The following is a 27,738-nucleotide window of genomic DNA, read 5'->3' as shown; positions in this document are numbered from 1 at the left end:
CTCATGGTGTAGCTCCTCCTGTCAATCCAACAGCAGCACAGTCAGCTGGGAAACAAACTGCATCAGTACCAGCAGAGCATCGAGCTCCAAACACACAGCAAAATATCAGCTCGACTTTTTGAAATATGAACTGACTTGACGCAAAAACGTGATTTTTTTGATATATTTTGATATGCTTTGGATCATATAGCACACATTTAATTCAGCTAATATGAGCTGTGCTGAGTTCCTCTGATATGCTGTTTCATTTAAAGATGCTTTTTTATTTATAGCTGGCTTTTTTTTATTTTGTAGAGTATATTGGTTAATACCAGGTAATGTGTCAGTAGTCTCAAAACAAATTCTGCTCAAACAGCTATTCTGATTGTGCACAGCAATGCAAGGAGAAAGAAAGTCACAGAATGCACCAGACTCAGACTCCCGCAGACTTGGTATCTTCCATGAACACATTTAGCAAGGATTCCTTTGGACAGCTGTCGGACTGTCAGACACAAGTGGGAGCAGGCAGTTGTTTGTGAGAAATGTTAACGGGCGCAGGCAACAGCAGGATTAAGAATATAGTCCCACAGATGACTATACTACAAACACTCAGTTGGATTCCAGAAAGAGCTGATTACTTTGATGGTCAAAGGTCAAGTTTGCTGTAAAGTGAAACACTTTTTTGCATGTTTGACTGTGACATCTCAGGAACAACTTATGTATGTTAAACTGAAACTGCTTGGTCAGTGAAAGGCAAAAGCAACTGCTGGGTGATAATTCTACTTACTGCATATTCTATGTTTGTGTGTAATGCTTTATGTTTTATGTATTTTAGGTGTATATTATGTTTGTCGGGTAACAATTGAAGTTGGGGTTAATGTGACATACATTAGTACACATCACAAGCCTTGACCTCTGGTAATAGTGTTTATTAAAATAACAATATAGCAATATTTACTAAATCTTCAAATATTCATATTGATTTGAAAACTATATCTAACAGTGAAGACATCTGACAGCAACATAATGAATTATTTTTCTTAGTTTTCTAAAATCCAAACACATGATATCTTAACAGCAGAGTGACCATGAGAAGAGATGGAAAAAACACTGACATATTGTTGTCAACTTGTTTTTCGGTGTTAAAGAGCCATTCAAGCACTGTCGGGACCTGCAAAATGAAAAAGTTTGGTTCAAAGTTGATTATGGAAATCGAATGTAAACTGACAGAGTAGGAGGATTTGCATTTCCCCACCAAATAAAATATTGCTGTTGCTAAATTGTTATTCAGTGTGTGACTCATGCAGAAATAGTGCTTAGCTTTGAACTAAGCTCTGGAGAAATTTCATGGATGTTTTAGCTCAGCACCTACATGGCAAAACTGCCTAAACCCGTATGCTAAGTATTTTTAAGCTTTAAACAATGGTACATTACACTTTTTTTCAGCCTTGTTCCTATCTCTTGTCTTACAGGGAGTGCTTATAGGGAATGCTTGGAAAATGGGATGTGGGCGTTGAAGAGCAATTACTCCAATTGTGAACCTATTTTGGAGGAGAAGGTTAGTGTGACGACGCAGGAGCGCTCTTGCCATGTTTTTTATTCTCTGCACAATCCGCCAATCATCCTACATAAAGGCTCATCATATTCTCACATCCTTGCGCTATAATGGCACACAGGGAAAGCCAATCACTGCACAATGCATTTTTTAAACACTGTAAATGTTTGTTTCCAGATGAATTAACATACACACGAGTACAGTCTTGCTTGTGCCCCTGTTAGCAAAGCCTGAGGGCACAGAGTAGAAAAGTGATGCATTGTGAAATGAGTTTTAGCCTGATTAGCTCATATCATGTCTCCTGATCGCGTGTATTTCTGGGTCTCGCTCTATATTCTCAGATCATTTTAAGCCACATCTGAAGTGTGTCAAAGACAATAGTGTTCTCTCTCGACACAGTGCATCCTTGATAGAGGAGATGGTTTTTGTCTTCATGTAGATTTGTGCAGTCCTTGCCTATTTCCTCTGTTCTCTTTTCCATCTGTACACAAAATGACTCAAATGTTGTCTTTCCAGAGAAAATATCCAGTGCATTATAAAATAGCACTGATCATCAACTACCTAGGCCACTGTATCTCTGTTGGAGCTCTGGTCGTGGCCTTCATTCTCTTCCTGTGCTTAAGGCAAGTACAGAAATAGTACCACTCTAAATGTGTTCAGTAGTCATTGAAGAAAATCATGGAAATCTATTTAACAATTTTGGATTGTTTATCATTAACTCACATAGATCAAATAATTAGATTGGGTACTCAGGCTAAGATGGGCATAATGTGTATTTCACAACACTTCATATCTAATTTAATGTTCTGCTTTAACATTACACATACGCACGCATGCACACGGTCATACACTATACCAGGGCAGAAGGACCACCCTCAGCTGTGCTGTATAATAAGGTTTCCTTGCTATACGCCTTCTGACAGCAAACATTGATTTTTTTTCTTAGTAATTACTTTTCATTAGATTTTATGGTGCAACATCTATCTCAAGTTTACCCCATGCTAGTTTATTTACTTCAGCATGGGAAAATGACTGATCGTCAGTCTAACCTAAATCCATTGAAACAGTGACAAATTGAATTATATAACTTGTAGTAGCTCTTCAAAGAAGAGTATATTAAGTATGCCCATGAGTCATGAGGCCACTTAATCCAGTTTGTAAGAAAATGTGTAAATGTAAAAAAACAAATCACATAAATTAATATGTGCTGTGACAAAAGAAAACAACATTGTTTAGTTGAACGACATGTCACACATTCTGTATACATGTCAGGTCAGGATTTTCATTCATCTCTGACAACGCATCACAAGTGCACTATGCATTACTGTAGTTATGCAATGTTTTGTGCTATCGGAAAATATTCCAAACAGTTTTTGCAAGTTGCGCGTCAAAGCATGTCGTTATTACTGTAATTTCACTAGAGTCAGCATCTCTGTCGCTAGAGAGGAGAGGATGGGAAGAACACCTCTACATAGTTTCCATGTTCTGGACTGTTTTTACACATTGAGACAAAGAAACATTGAGAGACTCGAAACATTGTTCTTGTAAATATGCTTTGTACTGTTCAAATTAAACACACACAATCTGTTGTTCAGGTACAATGGCAGTGTTTTTTCTAAATAAATCTTGTTAAAACAGTATTTTAACATGCAGTAAATTGTAATTAACTGATACTGAAAATGATTCTGGAAAAATTGGCCAAAAATAGTCTGGACATTTTGAGGTTTTGGTGTTAAAGCGGACCTAGACGGAAGTTCAAATTAACGCTGTTTTTTTAGTGTGTATCTGCGTCATTACCTTGTTTAAGAAGCCCTGAAGTTTCAAAACAAACAGTTCAGCCATTGCTGAGAACGCTGTGTTGTATTGGAATCTCGGGCTCACCGAGATCTCTGAAAAAACCCGGTCCGGTTACGTAAACAACGGTTCTACTCAACAGCAGATCGTCCTGCTCCGGGCACTAGTCCGGGCACATCCAGTTGCGTACATTGAACCGCAGAAGAACAATAACGTCCGTTGTGGAGGTGTTTCACGAGCGACAGTCTGTCTTCTGGGTGTGAGATTTCAGTCCAAAACAGCGCTGCTGACGAGAGCTTCAGTGAGGAGAGATTTCTCCTAATTTCGGCTAATTTACAGCAACTAGGAGGTTTTTGACCATAAAAACAAGTTAATGTATGTAAGTAGACCTCCATAACTCACACATATGTGCGATAGGACCACTCTATGGGAGCTTTAATAATAACTGACTAAATGTTTACCTATGTAAATAACATGATGACTCACATGACAGGCACTGATGTGAACAAAGTAGAACATGCCCGATGTGTCTCTCTCTTTCTTCTCTCTTCCTCTTCTTCTCACACACAACACTTTGACCCAGTTGTCAGTCAAGCCGGCCATCGGCAACACTGGGAGGATTCACTCGGCGTCACTGCCTCAGTGGGCATCAAAACATACAGAAGGTTTTACCGGCAGACAGGAGACCTCAGCATAACATCTGCCCTCTCTTGTCACTCCAGTGTGCATGAGCGCGTACCGTCTGCATATCCAGTGCAGGCAGTAATCAAACCCTATAAACAATAGCCCTTGGTCTACTGCGCTCCTTGGATTTGCAGTTTTCTGTCGTTGTCTCTTTTACATTTGTCTCCTGTTAGAAAAAGACAGTCAAGCACCTAATCATGAACATAATAATGTCAGCTCATTGTCAGACAAAGACAGCAACACATGTTATTGTCACATGTCGTCCCTAACAAGCCTTGTGAATATTATACAGACTATGTCTGCTTGTTATTCAATGGGATGGAATGGTTTAGTGCAGGGTTTCTCAATCCTGATCCTGGGGACCCACTGCCCTGCATGTTTTAGATGTTTCCCTTCGTCAGCAAGCACCGCAGAAGCCTGATAACAACTGTTTATTTGAATTGGGTGTATCTAAAACATGCAGAGCAGTGAGTCTCCAGGACCACGATGGAGAAACCCTTGTCTAGTGAATTTGACCAAATCTAACTCTGTTATGCACAACACAGGGCTTGCATCAGTCATCTAAAATCTCAGGTTACTGTGATCACTGTTGATGAGAGTGATGGTGAAATGTCTCTTCACTTTGTTGTTTAGGAGCATACGGTGTCTTCGAAACATCATCCACTGGAATTTGATCACCACCTTCATACTGAGGAACGTCATGTGGTTTTTGCTTCAGCTGATTGATCACAACATTCACGAGAGCAACGAGGTAGCGGCACACATGGACTGTGCTATGGACTGTTGAAATGTGGCATTAGTAAAAGTGAGAATATAGAAAGATGATGGATAGATGTGTTTCTGTTTAATGACTTCTGCTTCTTGTCCCTGTCTTGCTCTTTTCAGCCTTGGTGTCGATTAATTACCACAATATATAACTACTTTGTGGTGACAAACTTTTTTTGGATGTTTGTCGAAGGATGTTACCTTCACACGGCCATTGTAATGACGTATTCAACCGATAAGCTCAGAAAGTGGGTCTTCCTTTTCATCGGGTGGTGTGAGTATGTTCTTGCCAATGTTATGTTCAAATTAATGTTAAAAGCTAATGCTATGATGTTTTCATCCTATGTCTGTTATTAAAGTGCTTGTTAAAAGACTTATGTCAGTAATAGTTTGACATTTCATTTGATACTCTCATCTATTTATCATCATCTAATCTCTATTTGTCTGTGTAATAAGAAGAATGATATAGATGTATACTTCCATACTAGGAAATGGCTCCAAACTTTAAATCAGATGTTTCCTGTTAAAATTGATTCTTCAGTTTACATTAAATTCATGAAAAACAGCAATATACTGTTCACTGTAAAGCAGAGCAAGTTAAACTCTTTTTTTGAGTTTCTAAACAAAATATTTTTGACTGCATAAAATGTATCAGAGCTGAAACACCTTAAATTAGTTTGACATGTGTTTTTTTTTTGTTTTTTTTTAAATTACAATTTAACCAGAATGACTGATTGAGTCAACTTGGATGTCTTTGTTACCAGAGCTTAAACACTTTGACACACAGTTGACTTTATCAGTCATTTTAATTGAAGTGTTATACAGTCATACATGTAACACTAACTCAAATCTCTGGTTCAAAATAATTTGAGTTTCTAAAAACGTGTTTGGGATTACAGTGTGAACACTGAATGAATACACTTACAAAGCTTGGACTTGGCAAGACTCTTTTATATTAAAACTAGTCTGTGAAACAGTATTTTTCTCTGACATTTCTCTCAAATTACACCGGTTACCTCCATGTGCTCAAATGTCAGCATACAAGTGAAGGCTGCTCAGCAATAACTTTATTGCTGTTCAGCAATAACTTTACTGCTGAACAGAGCAGCAATAAAGTGTGAAAAATATCACTTTTGTGCTTGAATTTGCAGTGATAGGAAAAAAAAAAAAGCTTTGACCATTTCTAAACCCCGCTACATCAAAATCCCTTCCTAACTCCATCAGAAAAAAGGAAGCTTGAGCGACAGATATTCTATGTCCAGGCAGCAAAGATTGCCATCAAAAATAGATACTTTACCAAAATGACAAATGACCTTCAAGGACACAAGAATGAAATAAGAGTTGATATGATACAGCGCTATCGGCTGTATTCGCTCAAAAAATAAGACGAAATGATCTACCTACCTAACAAATGATAAGATGTGATGCAGGGGTATAATTTCTTTGATAAATTATGAATTATATATATTTATAGATACCAGGGCATAGATATTATACCCCTGCATCATATCCTCATCTAGCTGTTATCCTTTGTTACAGGTAGATGAGACACTGCCATCTGTAATCTATAATTTATATATCCCTACAGCTAAAGAAACAGGAAATACAATATGATTATGTCAAATGCACTAGCTCAAACATTAAGAATATGAATTGTATTCATGTAAATGAAAGATAATGAGTCATTTAATTAGTGAATTTATTTGGTTTGTTTTTATATGACTGCTGCATTCAGGAAACGGATGCTGTATTCGGACTGAGAAGCAATTTAATTGGACTTCACTCATAATGACAGGATTACAGATTGAGAGAAGTGATGGCTGGAATCAAAACATGTTTAGACCTGTGTTCTTAATGTCAACTGTGGGAATTGTTACATTGGGTTAATTGTCTGAAAGCTGACCATATCTGTCACCTTATGTGTGTACTTTAGTCACAAGTCATTTAGCGGTCGGTAAGACGGAGAGTCTAGGCACAGCTACTTCGTTTTAAAGGTGTTCTTTGACCTGCAGTGCTCTCGGCTACTGCATTACGAAAGCACATCACCCTTTTAACTTCTGTCAGTCTGGACGTGCAGCAGAAAGGTTCTGACACAGCACAGCTTCTAAACACTGCAGAAATGCAGACCACACACATGTGAAAACAATCCATTGTATATTCATGCAATAGACACAATGTTTTTTTTTTTCTCTAAACCACAATTGATCTTCAAGTCAGACTTGATTAAATGAACTCTCCACAATCAAGTGAGTGGCCGCCTTTCTCTCTAAAGCGAGACCCATGACCTAATGACCTAAAGCTCATTATGACATTATGAAGCATTCAAGGTTCAAGGGTAGAGTAGAGTAGGCAAAGTAAGAGAATAGTGGTCCCTTGCAGGCAGGCAGATTATGAGGAGCAGACAAAGGACACATTCCTAAAATCGGCAGAGAGCACGGACGTGAAAAGAATAATGGAAAATCTGTCAGGGAATCAGAGGGAACGGCCCAATTTAAAGGTGCGTTCAGACCAAACACAAAGCAAATTTTCTTGTCACAATACTCCTCCGCAAAAAACGACAACCTGCCATTCTCTTCCAAATAAGGGGGTACAGGATCAGTTGTGTTTTCCCTTACAATTTGTGCCCGTTGTCAACCTTGGCTGAAGCCCTTTCCGTCACCCAGTCATGCTATGAATAGCAAATTGTATAGAAACGCTCATGTATCCTCCATTTCTGCCTCGACATCAAGATGCCAGACGTTATTGAATCTCGTTGAGTGTCGATGTGCTTTCATGATCACGTTACACGCTGTAGATTAAACCATTTAACTAAAGTGGATGTAGTCAATTATGCAAATTCCGCATGTCTTTTCAACCATTTGACACTTTCTAATTAACCATGTGCAAAAATGTACTTTGCATTTGTTCTGAGCACACTATAAATTGACCTAGCTTAAGGTTGTTCTAGGTACTTTACATTTTTTCTCTGAATTGTGTTGTATGTATTGGCTTTTTTTCCCCTTCACAGGTATCCCATTCCCTATCATAGTAGCCTGGGCCATTGGAAAGCTGTATTATGAAAATGAACAGTATGTATTCAAATCTACGGTCAAGTTTTCCTAAACTGTACGACGTGATTAGAGGCGAATGAGTCTTTATTATCTTCTGTCAACAGATGCTGGTTTGGCAAAGAACCTGGAAAATATATGGATTACATTTATCAAGGACCAGTTATTCTTGTGCTCCTGGTAAGCGCAACACACTGTGCATTTACCCCCGCTCATTATTTTCACATTATCTAACAGAACCTTTTGTTGCTACTACCATCAGATTAATCACAAATGTCTCCGCTTATGTGTGTGAACTGATGGAGAAAACAAAACCTGTGCCCTGAAATGAAAATGGTTTTATAATGAAACCCATTTCCATCCTACAACCAGGTTGAGAGATGGAATAAATCTTTCAGATGGGGTCAGGCTTTTTACACGTGTACATCCTGAATATAAAAATCTATATCCAATCAAATGTATCTAGTGGGGGTCATGTGAACACTATCATGTAGTCATACCGTGAGCGGCTCTGACTTGTGATGTCTCTCTCTCAGCATTTTATCAGCCAACTGTTCTCAGGGGGAATTTGTATTCCACTGAAAAAATGACTGAACCAGGGTTGATAATTAATTATTGTTTTGTTTTTTTCAGATAAACTTTGTTTTCCTCTTCAACATAGTAAGAATTCTTATGACAAAACTCAGAGCGTCGACTACTTCTGAAACGATACAGTACAGGTGAGTAGAATCATACATGTTCATGTGACACTCCTCCCTCCCTCCCTCCCTCCCTCCCTCCCTTCCATCCGTCTGTCTGTCTGCTCCTTCAAAGAACGACATGCAGCGATTTACAAAATGCATTTTTAGCATCAAAGTAAACCATTTCCAAATCAGACTAATCCAATACTTCATAATTGGTGTCACAGTGAAAATGTTGACTTAATTACACACAAATCAATGATCTTAATCCTTAAATATTTTTATGCGAGGAGGGTATTTTGGGGATGAAATAATCCAATAATAATCAAATCACTGGTGTGCAGTGTAATACGAAAAGTAACAATTTGCAGTTATTGCTTGTGTGTGAAAAAACACCAATTTCTTTATTGCAAATAATGTACAAATTCTTTCTTGTCTTTTCCACTTATTCTTCACTTGTAATATCAGTTTCCAACAAACTCAATGCAAAGATGGACAAATTAAAGTTGCATTTCAAAATCAAAGGTAAACATTGAATTGATTGTGTTTCAGCGTCCATCAAAGCAGACACTTAAGGACTTTGGACAAACAAAAGAAATGCTACTGTGCTACAATTTCTCAAAGTCTAGACAAACAAATTGGTCTGAGTGAGCACAAGGTATAGTAACAGTGCTTGCATGCAAGAGGCCATTTCATTTAGTGCCATCAGTGATCTTTAGAGGTGGAAAAGCTCTCATGTGTCTGACAGGACTGAGTAATGGCAGACATTTGCTGTGTGCTTGTGAGAGGTGAGCTGTGCGCCGCTCTACTTTATGTTGTCACGCTGTGCATCTGACCGCAAAAACTGTGAATTTGATTTCTCGCCTTTTTAAAAGGTGTGTCAAGCGTGTTTTGCTCCTGAAGGGATTATTTTGGGATTATGTGGTGTTTACAGCTTTTGCAATTTGGGTTTTTTGGGTAGATGTTGTATGGTATGGTTGTTGGGGGGGGACAGCAGAGAAAAATCTGCCTGATTCCATGCAGCATCCTCTCAATCAAACTGCATGCAAATGCTGGATAAAGCAGGTTAGAAAAAAAAGATGAATGGTCGCTGGATGGCAGATATGCTGAGAGTGACACAGATTTAATTAGGCGAGTCAAGAATAGGAACATTGGAAATTGTTGTCTCAAACTGGAAGGAACAATAGCTGCTGTTTTTTAGCACAATTGTATGAATGAAAGCAAAGCAAGGAAGTGGATTTGACAAAGAGAAATGGGGTACTAACATAAACATGATTAAAACTGCACAGTGTGCAGCTTCTGTCCCCCCTGGGGAATTTGAAATGCAGCTTCTGAAACCTTTCATGACCACATTTTCAGTCGTACCTATGCCTTACATGTACACTGTCACTGTTGCCTCCCATCAGTCTGGATGTCAAAGAAGTCAGTTCCTGTGTGCAGTGTGGGAATGTCACGAAGCAACACGAGATTCAAAACACCACTGTTCTTGAAAAAAAAACACAAAAAAAACATTATTTTGAAATGATGCACTTCACCTTTAACAATTGCAGAATTAGTTTGAGAGATGATGTCAAATATAATGTGTATTATTCTAATGTATATTTTGTGTAACCTGGTGGCAATGTGTGTGTGTGTTGTCTCATGTTTTGTCAGCTGGGATCAGATCATTTGTAAAGTTGCTTTTACTTAAAGGTCCCATATTATGCAAAATCAATTTTTTTTTTAATTTTTTTTTTTTTTTTTTTTAAGAGATACTACTAAACAGAGCGTTCTGAACAGGGCTGTTTTGGCAGGTGTGGTGATTGAACTGCTGTGGTGCTTCATCCTTATGGTATTTTGACCAAAGCATGTCACAGACATGTTCATTAGGACACCAGGGAACTAGGTTCACTTGGAGAAATAGGGTATAAGACCTTCAAGTGTTTTTTTTAGAAGTACTGTTCTTGGCTACATTGGTGAATTGACACCAATTAAGGTCCCTGAGTGACCTTTGACCCATTTTAACTGATACATGTATGTGTTTACATAATTTTATTTTGTCAGCACTTTAATTTGTAAAGGTTTGCCTTTAGTTAAAAACAAGGTGAGATTTGTGTCCTCTTGTCCTTTTTGCACGACACAAGAAAAAACAACCTTGTTAAAAAGTAATGAAGTAACTTTTACTCCAAGAACATTTGACGCAAGCTTCTTTTTTACTTTAACTTCAGTACAATTCTAGACCAGTATTTTAACTTTCACTTGCAATAGAATATGTCGGTACTTTTTCCACCTCTGGCTAGGACTGACTCCAGCTCCTCAATGAACGTCAAATTATAAGTAGTAAGCGAATGATAACCTGCATCATGCCTTGTCAGAAATCCATGCAGAACTGTAAGAATCAAAATCATTTGATTCAATCCCTGCTCTATCAGTCATTGTATAAATAATGCTCCGTCTTTGTCTTTACAGAAAGGCGGTGAAGGCAACACTGGTCTTACTTCCTCTGCTGGGCATCACCTACATGCTGTTTTTCGTGAATCCGGGGGAGGACGACATCTCGCAAATCATTTTCATCTATTTCAACTCCTTTTTACAGTCTTTTCAGGTGGTAATACGGATAATGATGCACTTTGATGCTGGCCTAGAAAATGTGCACATGCACTGTCGTTGTTGTGACCAGTGTGAATCATACTGATTTCATACTGATTCCATTCCACTGCTGAGTCATGTCACTTCTTTCAGGAGGACTGTGCAGGTTATGAGTGGGAAGATTATTTGAACGAGTATCCCTGGCTGTGCTCACGCATTGGATGGCCCTCCTGCCTCATATTTAGTGCTCTGAGCTGTCAGGATTTACAGAGGCATGTGGGCATGTTTACTGCTGCCCCTGCAACCCCAACCCCCTTTTTAATCTTTCTATCTCATGTGCTTAAAGACTGAGTAGGAGGAAAAGTGGATTTTAAGAAGAGTTCCCTGTAAGTTAAGTTAAGAAATGTACTTTGCATGACAAGGTGTAAGAAGGCATAATTATTTGGGGCTTTGGGCACAACTTGGGAGGCACAGTCAGGATATTAGGAGGTTGTTGGTTTGATTCCCGGCTCATCCACTGTGCTGTGAAGTGTGAACTGCGTCAATGTCAGGCACACACTGTAAAGTGTCTCCAGTCGAAGACAGACACGAAAAGTGCTGTATTAATACAGACCATTTACCATCTGAATCCTCTTAAGTCTAATTAAGGTGCAATTACCCAACGTTGGCACATTTATTACTTCTAACCTATTCTGTACATCTGTTCGGCAGGGGTTCTTCGTGTCAGTGTTTTATTGCTTTCTAAATGGAGAGGTAAGTCACTGGAGTTTTGCAAAAGGTGATCAGTGTTTCACGATTTGCGTTCAATTACCAAATGCATCTCTTGGTATAATATACCAAGATAGTCATACCATATTATGATCTCAATAAAAACCCATACAAATGTATGGGTGAGTATGAGTGAGGATGAGTATGTGCTGAAGTTTTCCCCAACTAACCTCCTTGTCACAATTAAAGTTTCAATTATTAGCAGAGGAGCTTTTAAAAGAGAGAGCACTAAATTTAAAAGTGGGTGTTCATTAAAACACACACGTCGTTCTGGAGTTGGCTTTTTGCAATGTGACCAAACATCCCAGAGGAAGCCCTGTGTTTTTCTTCTAATTAAAATGAAGCATAATTAATTGCTGGATATTCAGTCGCTTGAAAATCACCAGTATCATTAAATGATTACACATTTGTAACTGAAAATGAAGGACTCTTGGAACTTTCTCTCCCAGCCCTCGAGTAATTGAAACTCGGTGAAGGAGAGGTCTTTAATTTGATGTGGGACCATGAAGTTAAATCGGTATTTGAATTGGTAAAAGTGATTGTGTGGTTCTAAGAGAGAGGTTGCTGCTTACATGCAATGAGTTTTGAATTGTACATTGTTATGTAGTGTGTTTTTCAGTATATTTATCTGATTCTCTATTAAGATTTAAAGTTTAATACATTACATTTGGTACAATGATCAATGTAAAAGCATGTTTAGCGAGGTCAAAAAGTTGTAGCATTACATCCTTTCTACACATTGTGATGTAGTGGCAGTGAGTGCACTAACACTGTTCTCCATGTTTAAGGTACGTTCGGCTGTAAGGAAACGGTGGCACCGCTGGCAAGACAACCACGCACTTAGAGTGCGAGTTGCACGAGCAATGTCCATCCCCACGTCTCCAACCAGGATCAGCTTCCACAGCATCAAACAGACCACAGCCGTGTGACGGGGGGGGGAGTGATTTAAAGAAGAGACTGATTTCACGGTGACACAATGTCACTAAAGAACCAGGATATGAACCTAAACTATACTTTAACTGCACATGAAGTAAGATGAAGTCATCGTATAGCTTCCCTTGAGTTTTTTCTCGAGATTGCCCTAAAGAAGCCAACTAGTGGAGACCAAATTGTGGTAAAAGTGACAAATCATCAACGAGTCATATGATCCGATTTCCGATTTTATATTGTCGCTTTACTGCCTGCTTAGTGGAACAAGATATTCCTGGCAGGTTTTGAAGCGACTATATACGTCTTCTATACTAAACCAAGAAGCACTTACTGTATGTGGCCCTGTGATGGACTGGTGAACTGTCCAGGGTGTATCTCGCCTATCGCCCTATGTCAGCTAAGATAGGCACAGTACCCCCCCCCCCGTGAATAAAGTGGTAGATGGATGATTGATAAAATCATCACAAAAAAATGTAAGTTCTTGCCCAAATGAGTAGAGATTTATTTTATGTTATACAGTATGTGTGATGCATGCCATGCACGGCTTTATCATCAACTAAGCTCCTTGCAGCGTTGTTGTAATCAGTGTCATAACGACAGTTATACGGTTAATGACCTTCCTTGTCCAATGACAAACAAAAAGACTTTTGCTTTCTACAAAAGGACAAAGAGGATTTTAAAAAAGTCTGATTTGTGATGCATTAATCTCAAAATACCAAACTTTCAGCAAAGCATGCACGAGTGACCTTCAACCCAACCCAGTCACCAGGCCCGTGTTCTGTACACTGTAAAAAGAGATTTGAGAAAATTCAACATTTTAAGGCACCTTACTGCAATCAATTTGTGAATGAGAACAAAAGATCTCTAGTTTTTAAAAAAGTTCCATCAACTAATATTTTTTTGTTAGACAAAGTTGTAAGTTTGTAAGTTAGAGTTGTGTCAACTCAAAATTCTGTTTTCAAACAGTTTGGCTAACTAATCTTGTTCAGATGATTTAAAACAATTTTTTAGAATTTTGAGTTGTAGTTGACAACTCTTACTTACAGGTGTGTCTAACAAAATAATATTAGTTGATGGAACTTTAAAAAACTTGAGATCTTTTGTTGGGCTGTAGATTCAAAAATTGATTGCAGTAAGTTGCCTTAAAATTTTGAGTTTTCCCCATTTTTTTTTTTTTACAGTGTACAAATGAATGTGTGCATTTTAACATAATGTTTTGCCAGCTTGTGGCACTTTTGGCTGAAACAAGGTTTAGGAATAAAAAGCACATGGTTAGGGCCAGGAAAAGATCATGGGTTTTCCCTCATATTATCCACAAAAACACTACATTTCTTGGTGGAAAAAAAGAAGATAAACCTCCATTATCATGTCCTCGTAGCACTGCAAAATGAAATCTATAATAACGGAACGTGCCATAGCATTAAAACAGAGTGTTGGGATGATAGTGTTAAAACATGCCAGGGTGACACTGTGACATTTGGTCTCAACCTGTGTTTTGCTGCTTGGTGAACCACCACCAAGCTCACGTTCTTTGTGTCAGAATTATGCCTCAAATACTCAAGTACTATGTCACTTTATAACAATTTTCCAAGATCCAAATGGAAATGCATGTGTTTCCCACGGTTGGCAGAAAAGCAAGTTTTTTTTTTTCTGGGAGGCTGGAATCGTCTCATGTAACTCTTGTCAAGAATGTAAATAAACAAAAAATAATGAGCCATTTTGAAATTAATCATCTCGTTTTAGGTGATTTTTGTTTTGTATTATTTTTGAAAAAATATCAAATTATGTCAAATTTCTGTGAGCTCTGTGATCTGTGAAGTATTTTTAAGTGTTGTACAGAACATTGAAACTTCCATCAGGCTCTGTTTGAAAACGTACTTTCCATATTTTGTATTTTGTAAACTTTGGACTGCTGGTAAATGTGGATCATGTGATTTTAATTGTAAATATTTTAATTTCCTATTCCATTGTCATGGCCTCATCATAATTCCAAAAAGTACACCATTAAATAATTGTGGGATATTTTGATACATAACAAATTATAAATCATGTATTTAAACTCACCAAAGAGACAAACCACACTACACAAAAATATGTACATTTTATTGTCCGCATATTTATTGTTTTCACACTTTATAGAACATATCGTGATGTTATTTTCTACACCGTTTAGTCTATATTATTAAATGTATTTAATGCAATGGTATGTGAGTATACATTTGACCAACTGATATTATTGAAAACGTTATTTCAGCCATGTTGCCTTACAAAAGGAAATGCATTTTATTTGTAAAACTCCAATGTCCCTCTAAATAGTGTATCATTGTGTTATTGATATATATTTGTACATGCACATGTGAAAGGAAATGTATTGATTTAAAGTAAAATGAAAACATTGTTTTGGCTCTTTGGGTTTTTCAGGTTAAAGGTCTCATATTGTTTAAAGGATGCAATTTGACATTTGCCACATATTGCTGTAACTGATTTGTTTGGGTGAATCATTTGCTATTTAAACCTCTCATCTACATCTACAAGCACTCTATGATATAAACAGCAATGACTCCATCAAGTAATTAACTTGTCACTGGCACTGTGGCATGTAAACATATATATTTTTATATATTTTTTTTTTTTTAAAGATAGAAGAACAGATGTCGTGAGAGCAGTGCTCAGTTATATAATATGAAAGTAGATTCAGTTTCAGCCTGGGCTGGAGTGAAGTGGAGCAGAAACTACTGCCTGTACCCAGAACCCCCGGGACACGATGAGTTATTTATCCCCAAACAATTAACCAAGACTTTGATGCAGCCTAATAAAGGCATGTTGTGACAATTAATGCCTTGACTAGAGGAAGAGAGATTACAGTAGAGGAGATGTTGTGTAGTGGACCAATGCCAGAAGCAAGCAGCATCTGCTCTTTATCGTGGATTGTTTGCCCTGAGCCCCCGTGTGCCTATGGAGAACTGCATTTCACCAGCCATTACCTCAGCTAAAAATAAATAACTGGCATGACAGCCTGGGGCTACCACTGTAGTCCTAATGCTTTGTTACTGTATATATAATGTAGAATGAAGAGGTGTATTTCATAACATTAGGAGTTTCAGAAAAGGATAAACCAGCTGTGTATGTTTCTGTGGAGGTTTATCTTTTGACTGTGGACATAAGAACATTCAAAATGTAGAATATAGCACTATTTTTGTGCTATGCGGTTTCATATAAACTTTATCAAACAGTACTGTCTGTGTATCCCTCAGTGTATTTTTAAGGATATTAGGACCTGTCGTGCAATTAACTTGTTTATTGGTAATTTTGCCAAAGAAACATTTTCTTTTTATTGAGCAGCCAGTATGGTGGTAGTATGGTGGGCTGCTTTGGAGCTGGAACTCATAACAGACAACATAAAGTTCTTATCTCAGTCTTTAGTCCTATATAGATAGGAAAAGTAAATGTTGAACACACTATCTGTGTGATTAATCAAATAATCCAAGCCAAAGCAAAGGAGGATATTTTATTTGGGTTTTATATTGCATTTCCCATAAGAATAAATCACTCTGAACTATGGTAGAATATTAAAATGCACTTAAACTGAAACAGCATTACTCTTTACCTGGAATCACACCGAGGTAATGATTTCATTATGATGCAGTCGGTTCACTGAATTACTGAACCTCTGCAGTTGAGTCAAAATATCAAGCAACTGGCGCCATTCTGGACATCCATTGGGAAATTGGCCGTTGCACAAAGAATGGTGGAATATATTGCCTGGAGCTCAGGCTGGAAGTGGGGAGCTGACTGACAAAGATTAGGTGGTGTGATGAAGGTCAGCCAAGCCAAGCAGAGGATCTTAAAATGCTATTTGTGGTGAAGGTGAAGGTCATATTAGTGTTGTTGAATTAAAATGGCATGGTGAAATTGTTTCCACATTATCCTTTAACAAGCTGGTGGGTCAGTCATTATAAAGTCATGATGTGCAGCTTAAAAGTACTCCCTGAGATATGAAATGGGTATTAGATGAAGGGATGTGCCGCTAATATATTTGGTGAATGGTTTCTACAGGGTAAACATCGCTTCATGTAGCCTAATGAACAAGTTATTATATAGTTCACTTTAGTGGAAAAGGATGATTTTACCCCAATTTGAGGGGAAATAAATTGGGGCAAACAGGAGCAGTTTTCGATAAGTAAACAAAAAAAAAAACGTAGTCATTTAGACTCTACTACTACTCTGAATCAACCATGCAACAACACAAGTCCACCACAATCAGGTTCACTTGCACAGAGTCAGGGATTCTGTAGATTAACATCAAGTGTATCATCGAATAATTATACCAAACAGGTGTTAATGATCATTGTTTTCACATGTAGGTTGAAACACAGTCATTAAGTGAAACAGAAACAGCTGTGTGGGAGGCTTGAGTCTGGCTGAGGAACAGCAGACTCTGCCACAAACGTGAGGTTGTCACAGGTCGTATTCCATGACAAGACTGAGAACAGCAACAAGACACACGGTTCTTATACTTCATCAGCAAAGCTCTGCCATAGGCAAAGATTTAAAAGCAGTCTGGGGTTTCAATATGTGCTTTTCAGGCTCTTTTGAAAAAGCACAAAGAGAGTGGTCGGCCAGGTAAACTTAGTGTGGCAGATGAACGATACATCATCACTTTCCTTCCAAATCCATCAGCTCAGAACTTGCACAAACCTTTTGGACCGAGGTAAACCTAATCAACTGTCCGGCAATGTCTGACCAGAAGGGGTTTTCATGGAATTACGGTCAAACAGCCAACATGAAGACAAGACCAAGTGACGAGAAGTACAATAATGACTGTTTGTTGAAGCGTGGTGGAAGTTCCTTGCGAGTTTGAACTCTATTTTCCGCAAATGGAGTTGGGGAATTGGATTAATGGTATGCCCCACACTGAGCCCTGATCTCAGCGTCATCGAGTGTGTCTGGGATTACATGAAGAGAAGAATTTAAGCCAGCCTGCATCCATGGAAGTTCTCCAAAGACGTTTGGAACAGCCTACCTGCCGGGTAAGTTCCTTCAAAAACTTTTTCTCAAAGAATGTATGCTGATTTAAAGGTAAAGTGTGGCCACACCAAATATTGAGAAATAAGCAGAGGTGGAAAAAAGTACTAAAATATTGTTCTCAAGTAAAAGAGCCAATACTTTGATGAATTATTACTCAAGTAGAAGTAAAAGTAGTCATCTGAGAAAATACTCAAGTAGAAGTAAAAAGTAGTTCATTTGAAATGTACTTTAAGTAAAAGTTACTTTGCGTGGGGTGTGAGGGTAGTAGAAATATGACAAGGGCTCAGAAATCCCAAACTATTTTGGAGCTCACGCGTCCGGCGAGTGGATATTTTGTCACTTTTGTCGCGCGCCCTCTTTGTTCACGTGCCAGTGCTGGTGATAATCACATCATCATTTGTCTGGTTCTGCTGTATATTTTCCCCCCTGTAGGTCTTCATTGTGCTTTTTTATTTTTACTCAGTAATGGATATGATTTATAAAGTAACTAAGTACAATACTTGAGTCAATATGTACTCGAGTAAAATACGAAATCCTGATTTTAAATTGTACTTAAAAAATACAAAATACACAAAAAAAGTATTTAATACAGTAACTTGAGTACATGTATTTGGTTACTTTCCACCTCTGGAAATAAGAAATAAACAGTTAGTGGTGTAGTGAATGAGTCAAACACCACAACAAAGTGAAATGATTCTTCACTTCTTGAGTAATGACATAGAATTACTTGAGTGACAGCTCTCTCTGCTGGCCAAAGAGATGAAATACACATTTCTCCACTTGATATTGAGTGGAAATGGTTGAGAAATGTTATCTTTTTCTCATGCTCTTGAGTTGTTTTTGATGCAATCACAGAGGTCAGATTTTTTTTTTATTAATAATTTCTTGCCATTGAGAACAAGCATTGTTACATAAACATCTATATGGGATAATAAACGTGGGGTCACAAGATCACTTTAAAGCATCTTCAACCACTTTAGCTAGTAACAAAATAATTATAAAAAAGTAACTGATAAAATAAAGAAAATGAGTGTAGCACAGGTAAAGGGTAATTACATGTAAACTTACATGTACATACAACCTATGTCAAAGTTTATTGATGTAGGTTTTTATGTTTATGATAACATTCAAAAAAGTTTTCCTTAAGATGTAGATATTTTAAAGACACTTTTGCCTCTCCTTGTTTTCAAATTTCAGCCATCCAGCAGCGCTCACACATTTGCTGTTTCTGCAAAGGTTTTGTTGACAGTGTGTTCTGGCAGTTACATGAGCCACGATGACATGTAATGGAAAGTGCACTTATTTTTATTTTTCCTTTTTTATTTTTTTCCTGCATCACTGCAAACGCTTTCCCATGGAGAATACAGACAACTGACCGAGGCTATACTGTAGCATTGTTTATGAAAAAGACAACTCCATATCATTTATTGTATTTATTTATTTGCATGACCTATAATTAACACCAGGATGTGCCATGTGTGCACTGCATCAACACAGTCAAAAAAAAGGTTGACATATTGATGAGTGATATAGATCAGTTCATGAAGTGTGGAAATGAGAAATATACAGATAGGAGCAAATGGGATTTACAGTAATTTACTTTCTTCAGTCAAAAATCTTGATTTTCAGTTGACAACTAATTCCTTGCTCACTCATTGATTTGATATAAGGCAGGAGTGACATAGCACCAGAATGACAATAAGGTCAAAAAAACAAACACATGTTTTTAAGATGCCATAATGTATTTTACAAAAGCTTCATAGTTAATGCACCCGTTAGCATCCTCTTGGTTTTGCATTAGCTGCTCCACCTCACCCTCCCTCATCTTCTCACCTGTGGTCCATGAGGAAGAAACCAGGGATAATGTCAGTTTAGTTTGTAGTTCTACACAGCAGCTTTGTAAAACACATTTGAGGTAACTGTACTCAACTTACCAAGTGTTGCCAGAACGTGCCTGAGCTCAGCTCCCATGACTGTGCCATTCCCTTCCTTGTCAAATACCCTCAGACCCTCCACAAAGTCCTCAAAAGTTCCACGATCCTTGGCTCTGCAAATGTGTTGGTGGATGGGAAGAAACTGCTCAAAGTCCAGCATCTTTGTCTGCATGTCTGTGGAAATGGAAATAATGAAAAGGGCAAAATCTGAACAAATCTTCACCCTTAAACAAGTGTTAACATTTATTTCAACCTTTCTCTATATACGTAGCTGCTTTAAATAAGTGATAAACCAATGCCAAATTGTTGCTGCCTTGTTTTGCTCTTTGACTGTCATTTTTTGTTGCTGTTAACGTGGTTGTCCAATTGCATGTGCGATGCTGCAACTTGAACCTGTTTTGGCTTGCTTTAACTTGGTCTAACTTTTTTTTTAAACTCTCTTTATTAATTTTCTGACACTTTAAACAATACAGTACAGACATAAAAACCTCACATACGTACACTCTTACCAATACACAAGACAAGGGGGGTATACACATATACTGTAAAAACTTTAAAAAAATATAAAATAAATGAAAATAAAATAAAAAATTGAATGAAGACAAATTAAGTTTGAAAATACAATGAAATATTAATATATATATATATATATATATATTTATTTATACGCTGTATATGTATATAATTGCATGAGGTAAAGCAAAGAAATTAAAAACCAAACAAAGAAATTAATAGATTTGGATGCTCGAGATCCGTATTCCCAAACCACGGGTTGGAGTGTCCTTCTAGCTCTTGCCAGCCAACTGTGCATTATGAGTAAAATGATCTAAAAATGGTTGCCAGATACTGTAAAATTTTCCTTCCTGTTTTTTCAATGTTAATTTTATTTTTTCCAGCTCTAAGTATTTCATCACTTCTGCCATAAGGTTTGCATGGGTTGGAGCTGCTTTCTGTTTCCAATTAAGTAATATTAATCTGCGTGCCAGTGAGCTGACAAAAGACACCATATTATGCTCAGCACTGTTTTTAGCTATAGACAAGTCAATGACTCCTGGAGTTGCCACAAGAGGATCTGCATTTATAGGTCTGTGAAAAATCTTCGACAAAGTCTGAAAGATATTGTTCCAAACTTGGTCTAACTTAAACTGATATCATGCAGATAAAGGGGCAGAGACTCAGTAAACTAATGTGCCTACTACTGACCTTCAGGCTTGGGCTTTCCAAGGACATGCATGATCTCTGCATTGGTAGGATTCTGGCCCAAAGCCCTGATAAGGTCACCACATTGGGCATACGTTATTTTCATCTCACTGGTTGGAGTCCTGTCAAACAGTTGGAAAGCATCCTTGAAATCTGTGATGAAAAACAAAAGCAGGTTGTTCCTTTCACATTAAATTGAGTGAATTGATGCATGCAGAATCTTTGAGGTGGGGCCTTGAAGATGCTGTCTGTATTGTCATGATGCACCTTGATATGCCTAGTATAACAGGCTCCTCTATTACACACAGAAAGACAAACTCTAAGGACTCTGATTTGACTTGAGCTTCCTTTCAAAGGCGGTCACTTAGATGGGTGTGTTAACTTCAACATAAAAGCACATCCCTATAAACCACATGTCATTATCAGCTGTTGTTGAACATTACTCATGCACTGATGGAGAGCCTGATCACACAAATAATTTGTTGCCACTATAATTAGCGCAACAGCCGTCCATGCAACACGAAAGCCAAAATTAAAAAAAACAATACCAGCAACGACAACCTTACCCTCAATTTGCTCAGGGGTGAATTCCAGCTGAAAAGAGACAAAGCAAACAGTGCAGTTTGATGGTGCTGCTCACTCAGGAAGCTCAAGAGGATGATGATTACAATTGACAGAAGAGGAAATCAATACATTGAATTCATGATTGAACCTTGACTTTGCCCTCATCGCCGTCGCACCAGCAGATCGAGTGACAGGCTGCGTCTGTTCTTCTCGTACATTATTTATCAGTGACCTTGAATCAAACATCCGCGGGCTTACTGCTACTGTCAGAGTCATTAGTGTTTATTTTTGGATACAATATGTGTCAAAGAATCTTCGGTACTGTAGGTGAATATGCATATGCATGTGTTCAATATAAATTATAATAATGAGCACCGACAGCCTAACAAAATTAATTTTGTTCATTTTTAAATAAGTTGTATATATGATTTAGGGTTACTGTAATAGTATGACGGTTTACTTTGTGTCACAAACTGCTGTGCACTCCCATTTAATGTGTTATTCTACGTCTAAAAACTATCATTCACATTATTCTGAATACCCATGATAAATGTTGACTATTTATACTCCATGTATTTCTTGGCTTCGCCATCAGGAAATGCCCTCCTTTTTTTGTCTAAAGTCTGGATGTCTTCAAACATCATCCCAACTACGAATCTTTGTAAAAATATTATCCAAACACTTATCTAAGCACACTTGAAGATGGATGACTATGAATCTAATTATCTATATTTTTCTTCCTCTTGGTTTTTCCAACCATTTTTACCCTCAGAGGAATAACGTGGGTGGTCCGCCATTCACTGACATGATGAAAGTGATATATTGTGGCTTTAACCGCTCTCCATTGTAACGCGGTGGCTCGTCCGACAAGAAAAACATTTATCCATTGAGAAGGTGCCAAGTCAGCAGAATATCTTTCCACTACATGTGGTATCAGCTTGTTCGCCTCTGATCTTCAACAAAATGTACAGCTTCCTGAGCTAGATATTACAATTTACAGATATTCTGTAAATCTGTATCACAGATATTAAAGTTGTTCAAATAGCCAGAATGACTGAATGGATGTCCAATCCCGTTTTCGCTGGTTAGGTTTAGGTCACATCTCTAATGATCTTTAAACAGTGGTTATCTACATCATCCCTCCCAGAAAAATTCATAAAAAACAATAACAAAATATAAATTATAATTTTAATTCAATATTCAGTCTAATTAATAATCCATCATTCAGAGGATTAAAACATTTTCCAATTTGTAATTTTGGCATAATATTGCTGTTTACCGTCACTGTTGTGGCATCAAACTGCGGGGTCTTGGGACGCTCAGGCTCCGGTGGTTTTGGGGCCACTGGCGCAGCAGGTTTGGGCTCTTCCTTCTTCTTAGGGGCCATTGTGAGATGAGACAGAAGGAAAGTACTAGCAGAGCAGAGGGATCCAGCACACTGCAGCTGAAGGTGACCCTTTTAGAGGCTGGGTCCCTTTATCCACTGTCCACAGGTGTCATCTTCAACCCCAGCCCCCTTCCATGCCCAACCAGACTGCCAACAATAGGGGGAGACTATAAAAGGATGTGACTTTGAGCTTCTATTTAAGACAAAGTCTTTTGTGAGTGATACATCATACAATACAAACTATATCATCTCATATGCTGAGCCTGGAGCCTTCTGCTAATTGGGCTATTTCCATCAACATAAGTGTGACCCAGAGTGACCCTGCCTTATCTCCGACTGTTGACCTTGTTCACTCAACTGTGGTGGCTATTAGCGAGGAGGGGCTAAACAGCATGGTGATTGCTGGGCAAGAGGTGTAGTGAAGTTGTTTAAATTATGATGTCAGAATGCTGTGTGATGAACTGCAATTATCCCTGATTATTATTCAATTTTGCAATCAATGGGTGACACTAAGTACCACTTTGTGAATCCTCACAGCCGAGTGGAGACATTGTGGCAGTCAGGGTGATGTCTTCGGGGTTCGCTATGTGTGTTATAACATCATAAGTGTAAATAACTCAAACAAAATGAATGTGCAAATTCATTTTGAGTGAACTTGCACAGTCTTGCTTGGCACATTCAGAGTTTAGATGTTTGCTCAAAAGCCTTTGGTTTACAATAATATACTGCTTACAATATGTAGTATTTATGGGTTTATATAACCCAAAATCCACTTTTTTATACATATTATGTGCTCCTGCATTGTCTAGTCGCTGTATAATAGTTTTTGTTTCATTTTCGTAGTGTTTCAAAAAGTCATGTTAAATAACATGACCGCGGACCGCGGTTGCATAGCCACCGTTAGCAGCGAGACGCCATGTTTCTACCGGAGCCTGTAAGGACAAACGCGAGAGAACAAAACAAGCGTCTCTTTACTTGTAGCGGAAGTCCCGCCTCCACTCTCTCCGCTTCGTCTGCTACGGCCGCGGTAGCTCGCCCTCTCCCTCGCCTCACGAACCTCATCTGCTGACACGGAGAAAGACAACGAGGACGACATGCTGCGGATACCGTAGCGCTCAGGGAAGGGAGGGGGTGAGGAGAGCAGCAGGTCTTTGTTGTAAATTTCAGCCTCTCCTCTAGATGGCACTATAAACTACTTATTTCCCCTTTAATCCTTTAATCTGTTTGGACATCTTGCACGCACATATAGTTTGCCATGCTCACACCCAACATATGTCTCCAGAAATATGACTATAGATGGAGTTTAACATTCATTGTTTGTTTGCTTGAAGAATGAAGAAGCCTTTCGGGGATGAAAAGTGAATATTTTTTGCCATGAAAGTGTTGGTAGCATGTGGTGTAACAACAAAATATGCACAAATATACCAAAGACGGTGATGCTAATCTCATCACAGTAAGGCACTCATTCAGATGTCTTCACAATATGTAAGACCGGAGTCAGAATTATCATTATCATGATAAACAAGTCCTTTTTTCAGCCCACAGTCCTGCTGAAAAGATATGGTTGAATGGTTTGCAATTTTCCTCCGCATGCTTTGTGGTTGTGCTGTTATTTTTGTTTTGGAGGGTGGGCGGTGGGGTACAGTGGGTATGGATTGAAAAGGACATTTTGATTTGTGTCCTGGGTACAGTGCAATCTGTTTTGATTGTATATGTTTCTTCAAATGTGGGGATGAAAGATGACTTATGCATGAATGAATAAGGTAAAAGAAAATTGAAGATACAACTGAACTGTCCTAGCTGATAATAAATTGCAGTATTATGCACATATTTTATCATTTAATATACACATTTTTTTAATATATTCTTTATCCTGATTTTTTTTTTAGCTGATGTTCAATTTGCAGTCATGTATAATCTCATGGACTTTATTTTATCCTTTTGTCTTTACACTGAAAGATATTACAGGACAGCTGTCAGGGGCTTGTATTTAAAGCGGAGGCTCTCATGTAACAAAAGCTTCGGCCAAACAAGCCAGTGGCAAATGGTGAGATTTGGCAAATCCATTGTCGGAAGGAACGTCCTTAATGGCCGTCGTCATGATTTGTTGGGCTGGCAGAGCTGCGTGATAAACATTCCACTTTTATTGAGAACAAGCAGCCCGTCTTTTGATAATTATATGAGTTTGAAAGTTTCCTATTCAAAAGTGAGCAATAGTCATCATGATACAAAACTATTTATGTTAAACATTTAAATTAAATCACCAAATAATCTAACTGTTAAATGTGATGATCCCAGAAACAATACAGTCTTTGGAGCCAGATGTTCTAGAAGATCATTAGAAGACTTTTTTGATGTCATAACAGATTAACACTGTTCAGTGAGAGGACACTAAACGATAATGAAGATCAAAAGATGCAAATCCTTTAAAAACCATTAAGAGAAACACACAAAGGGAAAATTATACCGCTTGTGCTCACTATGGTCTGGACAGAGAGATGATGGGACAGCATAGCATAAAATAATCAGCAGATTAGTGCGAGCTGCATGAATAAGAAGTCATTTGTTCCTCATTATTTTCAAACAGAACATGAGTGAAGTTGTCAGTGTCTGGCTGCCGTAGCCTACATAGATACACAGACGGATACAGCGAATGTCAGACTGATTATAAATGGATTCAGCTCCACATAGCTCAGATCCGCCCCTTGTTCAGATCCCACCAGGTGATTGCCAATGACAGGCCGCAGCAACAGTTTACAACATGACCAACGTCAAACAGTCAAGCTCTCCAAACATGCAGGACCTGTCCAGTTTGCTATTTTGGTCTTCGTCTGTTGTCTCCTGCTATGTACCTTGGACAGGCTCCAATCAGAGTACAATGCCAATTGTCACTTGGGCTCATCATATGACCTTCAGTAAAGCTGTGGGCTTTTCTTTTTTTTTAACTACACGGTGCTTTAATAGCCTGGATAAAAGCAAGACTTTTAATGAACCCTTCTAAAATCATAGTGCGATTCAGAAACGATACAGAATGTGCATGGAAATGACAGAAAAAAACACCAGTTGAGATAATTTAGCATCTGAATCGTCACTTACATGCAGACTGACTCTTGAATTAGTGCTGTAAAGGTGTAAAATACTGTCACGGATGATCCAGAAAATATTATTCTAAAGTAGAGGAGGCAGATGATGAAACGGAGAAAAGCTGGGAAAGAAAATGAACACCTTAAATGTGTTCACACATCATAATACTCACTGTTATCCATGAAGCAGCTTATATTTTTATGTGTGGATGTGCACATCCGTGTTGACTTTGATCTAGTAGTATGTTTGCTAAATGAAATGCTTAAAACATACGAGTCGATAAGTGATAAACCTTAACCTGTTCCAAATGTTTGTGTCAGCGTGTTTGTCAGTTGAATGCTAATAAATATGATATATTGCATTGGTTTTTACTTTTAAATTATTTCTAAATTAAATTTACCTTTTACATTGACATTTGCATACATCTAAAAAGTTCGGATTTAAAGCTGCAGTGCGTAATCTTTAGAGGGTTGTTATTCATCCTTGCACTGAAAATGGACTCGATCAAGCAAATAGATTACACCTGACTGAAGGAGCTTTCGTGTGTATACAGCAGCAGCGCCAGGAAGAGGATTTTTTTTTTATCCCAGCAAACTGCTGAATGACCTTTTTTTAGCAGTAGAATTAACCTCTGAAACCATTCGTGGGCGCTTCTTTGTGTTGTCAGTCGTTCTCCAACATGTTTGCAGTCGTCTCACTTTACTAGCACAATGTTGCCGTTGGCTCCGTCTCTCTTGACATAAAACAAATTACTTCCTGTGTGCAGTGCAGGAATGTCGCCAGGTTCCACAAGATCTAAACACTGCTCCACTCAGAAACAGAGAGAGAGTCGCGTGGCGCTGATAGGCTTAATCAGCACTGTGTGAACTCAGTTGACTCGAGGTTTAATGGAACAGACATTTGTTGATATTTACAAGTTAGTCACTACAGTTTAAATCTCTGTATAAGAATTTGAGTTTCTCAGGTGATCAGTGTTTACATATATTTGGGTATTTCCTGGTGCATGAGACAAATCTGACGATTGGGATCTGACGATTGGAATCTGACGATTGGAATCTGACGATTGGAGTCTGACCATATTTGGATACAGATGTTCTGAATTTAAAACCTGTCAGTCATTTTGGCAATCCGGTGCATTTGCAGCAGGTTCCAGTCTTGGCTCAGCCCTTTTATTTACACTTAGATTGCTTTAAACAGCAGTGTTGAATGTGTGTAGCTGCATCAACAGACTGAAACTCCCCAATGGCTCTCTATTACCTCTCTGCGGAGCCGTGGCGACACATGCTCCACTGTCATTTACCAGCATTCAGGATATAGTGTGTCTGTGCCAATGCTAATACCAATAGGTGCACTGTAAACCCGAAGACTACTACTAACTCAAAAGTATTGTGAAAACAGCAATCAAAATCCGCTATAAAGTCAACCCAACTTTAAATTACTAAGTGTTCCTAACGAGGAATGTAGTTATAATTTCGTGCTACTTTTTTTGTCTGAGTGAGCATCACTATCTTACTCAAAACCTTTGAATGCTCGGATGCGTGCAACGTAATGACGTCAGTGCGTCACTACGTTGGCGGGACCGAACGAGGCAAAATCAAACCAACATGGCGGTCCTGAAGCGAGGGGACTGCAACGGTTGCTGAAGTTAAGAAAACTTGTAAGTATGGGGGTTAATTCTTCTAAAACTCGCCTGCATGTTGTTAAATTGCATAAATGCCACAACGAAATCGTAGTTTGTGTTTGTCTGCGTTTTTTTTTGTAAACATTCACC

The 27,738-nt window shown here is 38.3% G+C and overlaps 2 protein-coding genes across 2 annotated transcripts in view; one reads left to right on the top strand and one right to left on the bottom strand.

The window, feature by feature from the left end:
* The window catches only part of LOC310927718 (corticotropin-releasing factor receptor 2), a gene marked incomplete at both ends in the record, with an annotated part of 40,571 nt that extends 27,802 nt beyond the window's left edge, over positions 1-12,769 (top strand). Inside the window, 10 exons of the mRNA XM_083890094.1 lie at positions 1,452-1,537; positions 2,051-2,157; positions 4,646-4,763; positions 4,898-5,051; positions 7,785-7,845; positions 7,932-8,004; positions 8,458-8,543; positions 10,953-11,088; positions 11,784-11,825; positions 12,629-12,769. Of these exons, the coding sequence (XP_083746220.1) occupies positions 1,452-1,537; positions 2,051-2,157; positions 4,646-4,763; positions 4,898-5,051; positions 7,785-7,845; positions 7,932-8,004; positions 8,458-8,543; positions 10,953-11,088; positions 11,784-11,825; positions 12,629-12,769 (1,004 nt within the window). The remainder of the gene's footprint in view (positions 1-1,451; positions 1,538-2,050; positions 2,158-4,645; positions 4,764-4,897; positions 5,052-7,784; positions 7,846-7,931; positions 8,005-8,457; positions 8,544-10,952; positions 11,089-11,783; positions 11,826-12,628) is intronic.
* Positions 12,770-19,216: 6,447 nt separating this feature from the next.
* On the bottom strand, positions 19,217-22,999 carry myl13 (myosin, light chain 13). The gene is made up of 5 exons (XM_083890497.1): positions 22,776-22,999; positions 21,499-21,526; positions 20,936-21,085; positions 19,733-19,906; positions 19,217-19,631 (listed from the first exon to the last, which is right to left on the bottom strand). The coding sequence occupies exons 1-5, from the start codon at positions 22,881-22,883 to the stop codon at positions 19,525-19,527; spliced, it is 567 nt and encodes a 188-aa protein (XP_083746623.1). The 5' UTR covers positions 22,884-22,999; the 3' UTR covers positions 19,217-19,524.
* Between the last annotated feature and the right edge of the window lie 4,739 nt (positions 23,000-27,738).

Source organism: Microchirus variegatus (assembly GCF_963457635.1).
Source record: "Microchirus variegatus genome assembly, chromosome: 5".
Classification (NCBI taxonomy): domain Eukaryota; kingdom Metazoa; phylum Chordata; class Actinopteri; order Pleuronectiformes; family Soleidae; genus Microchirus; species Microchirus variegatus.
This window is presented reverse-complemented; position numbering and strand designations above follow the sequence as displayed.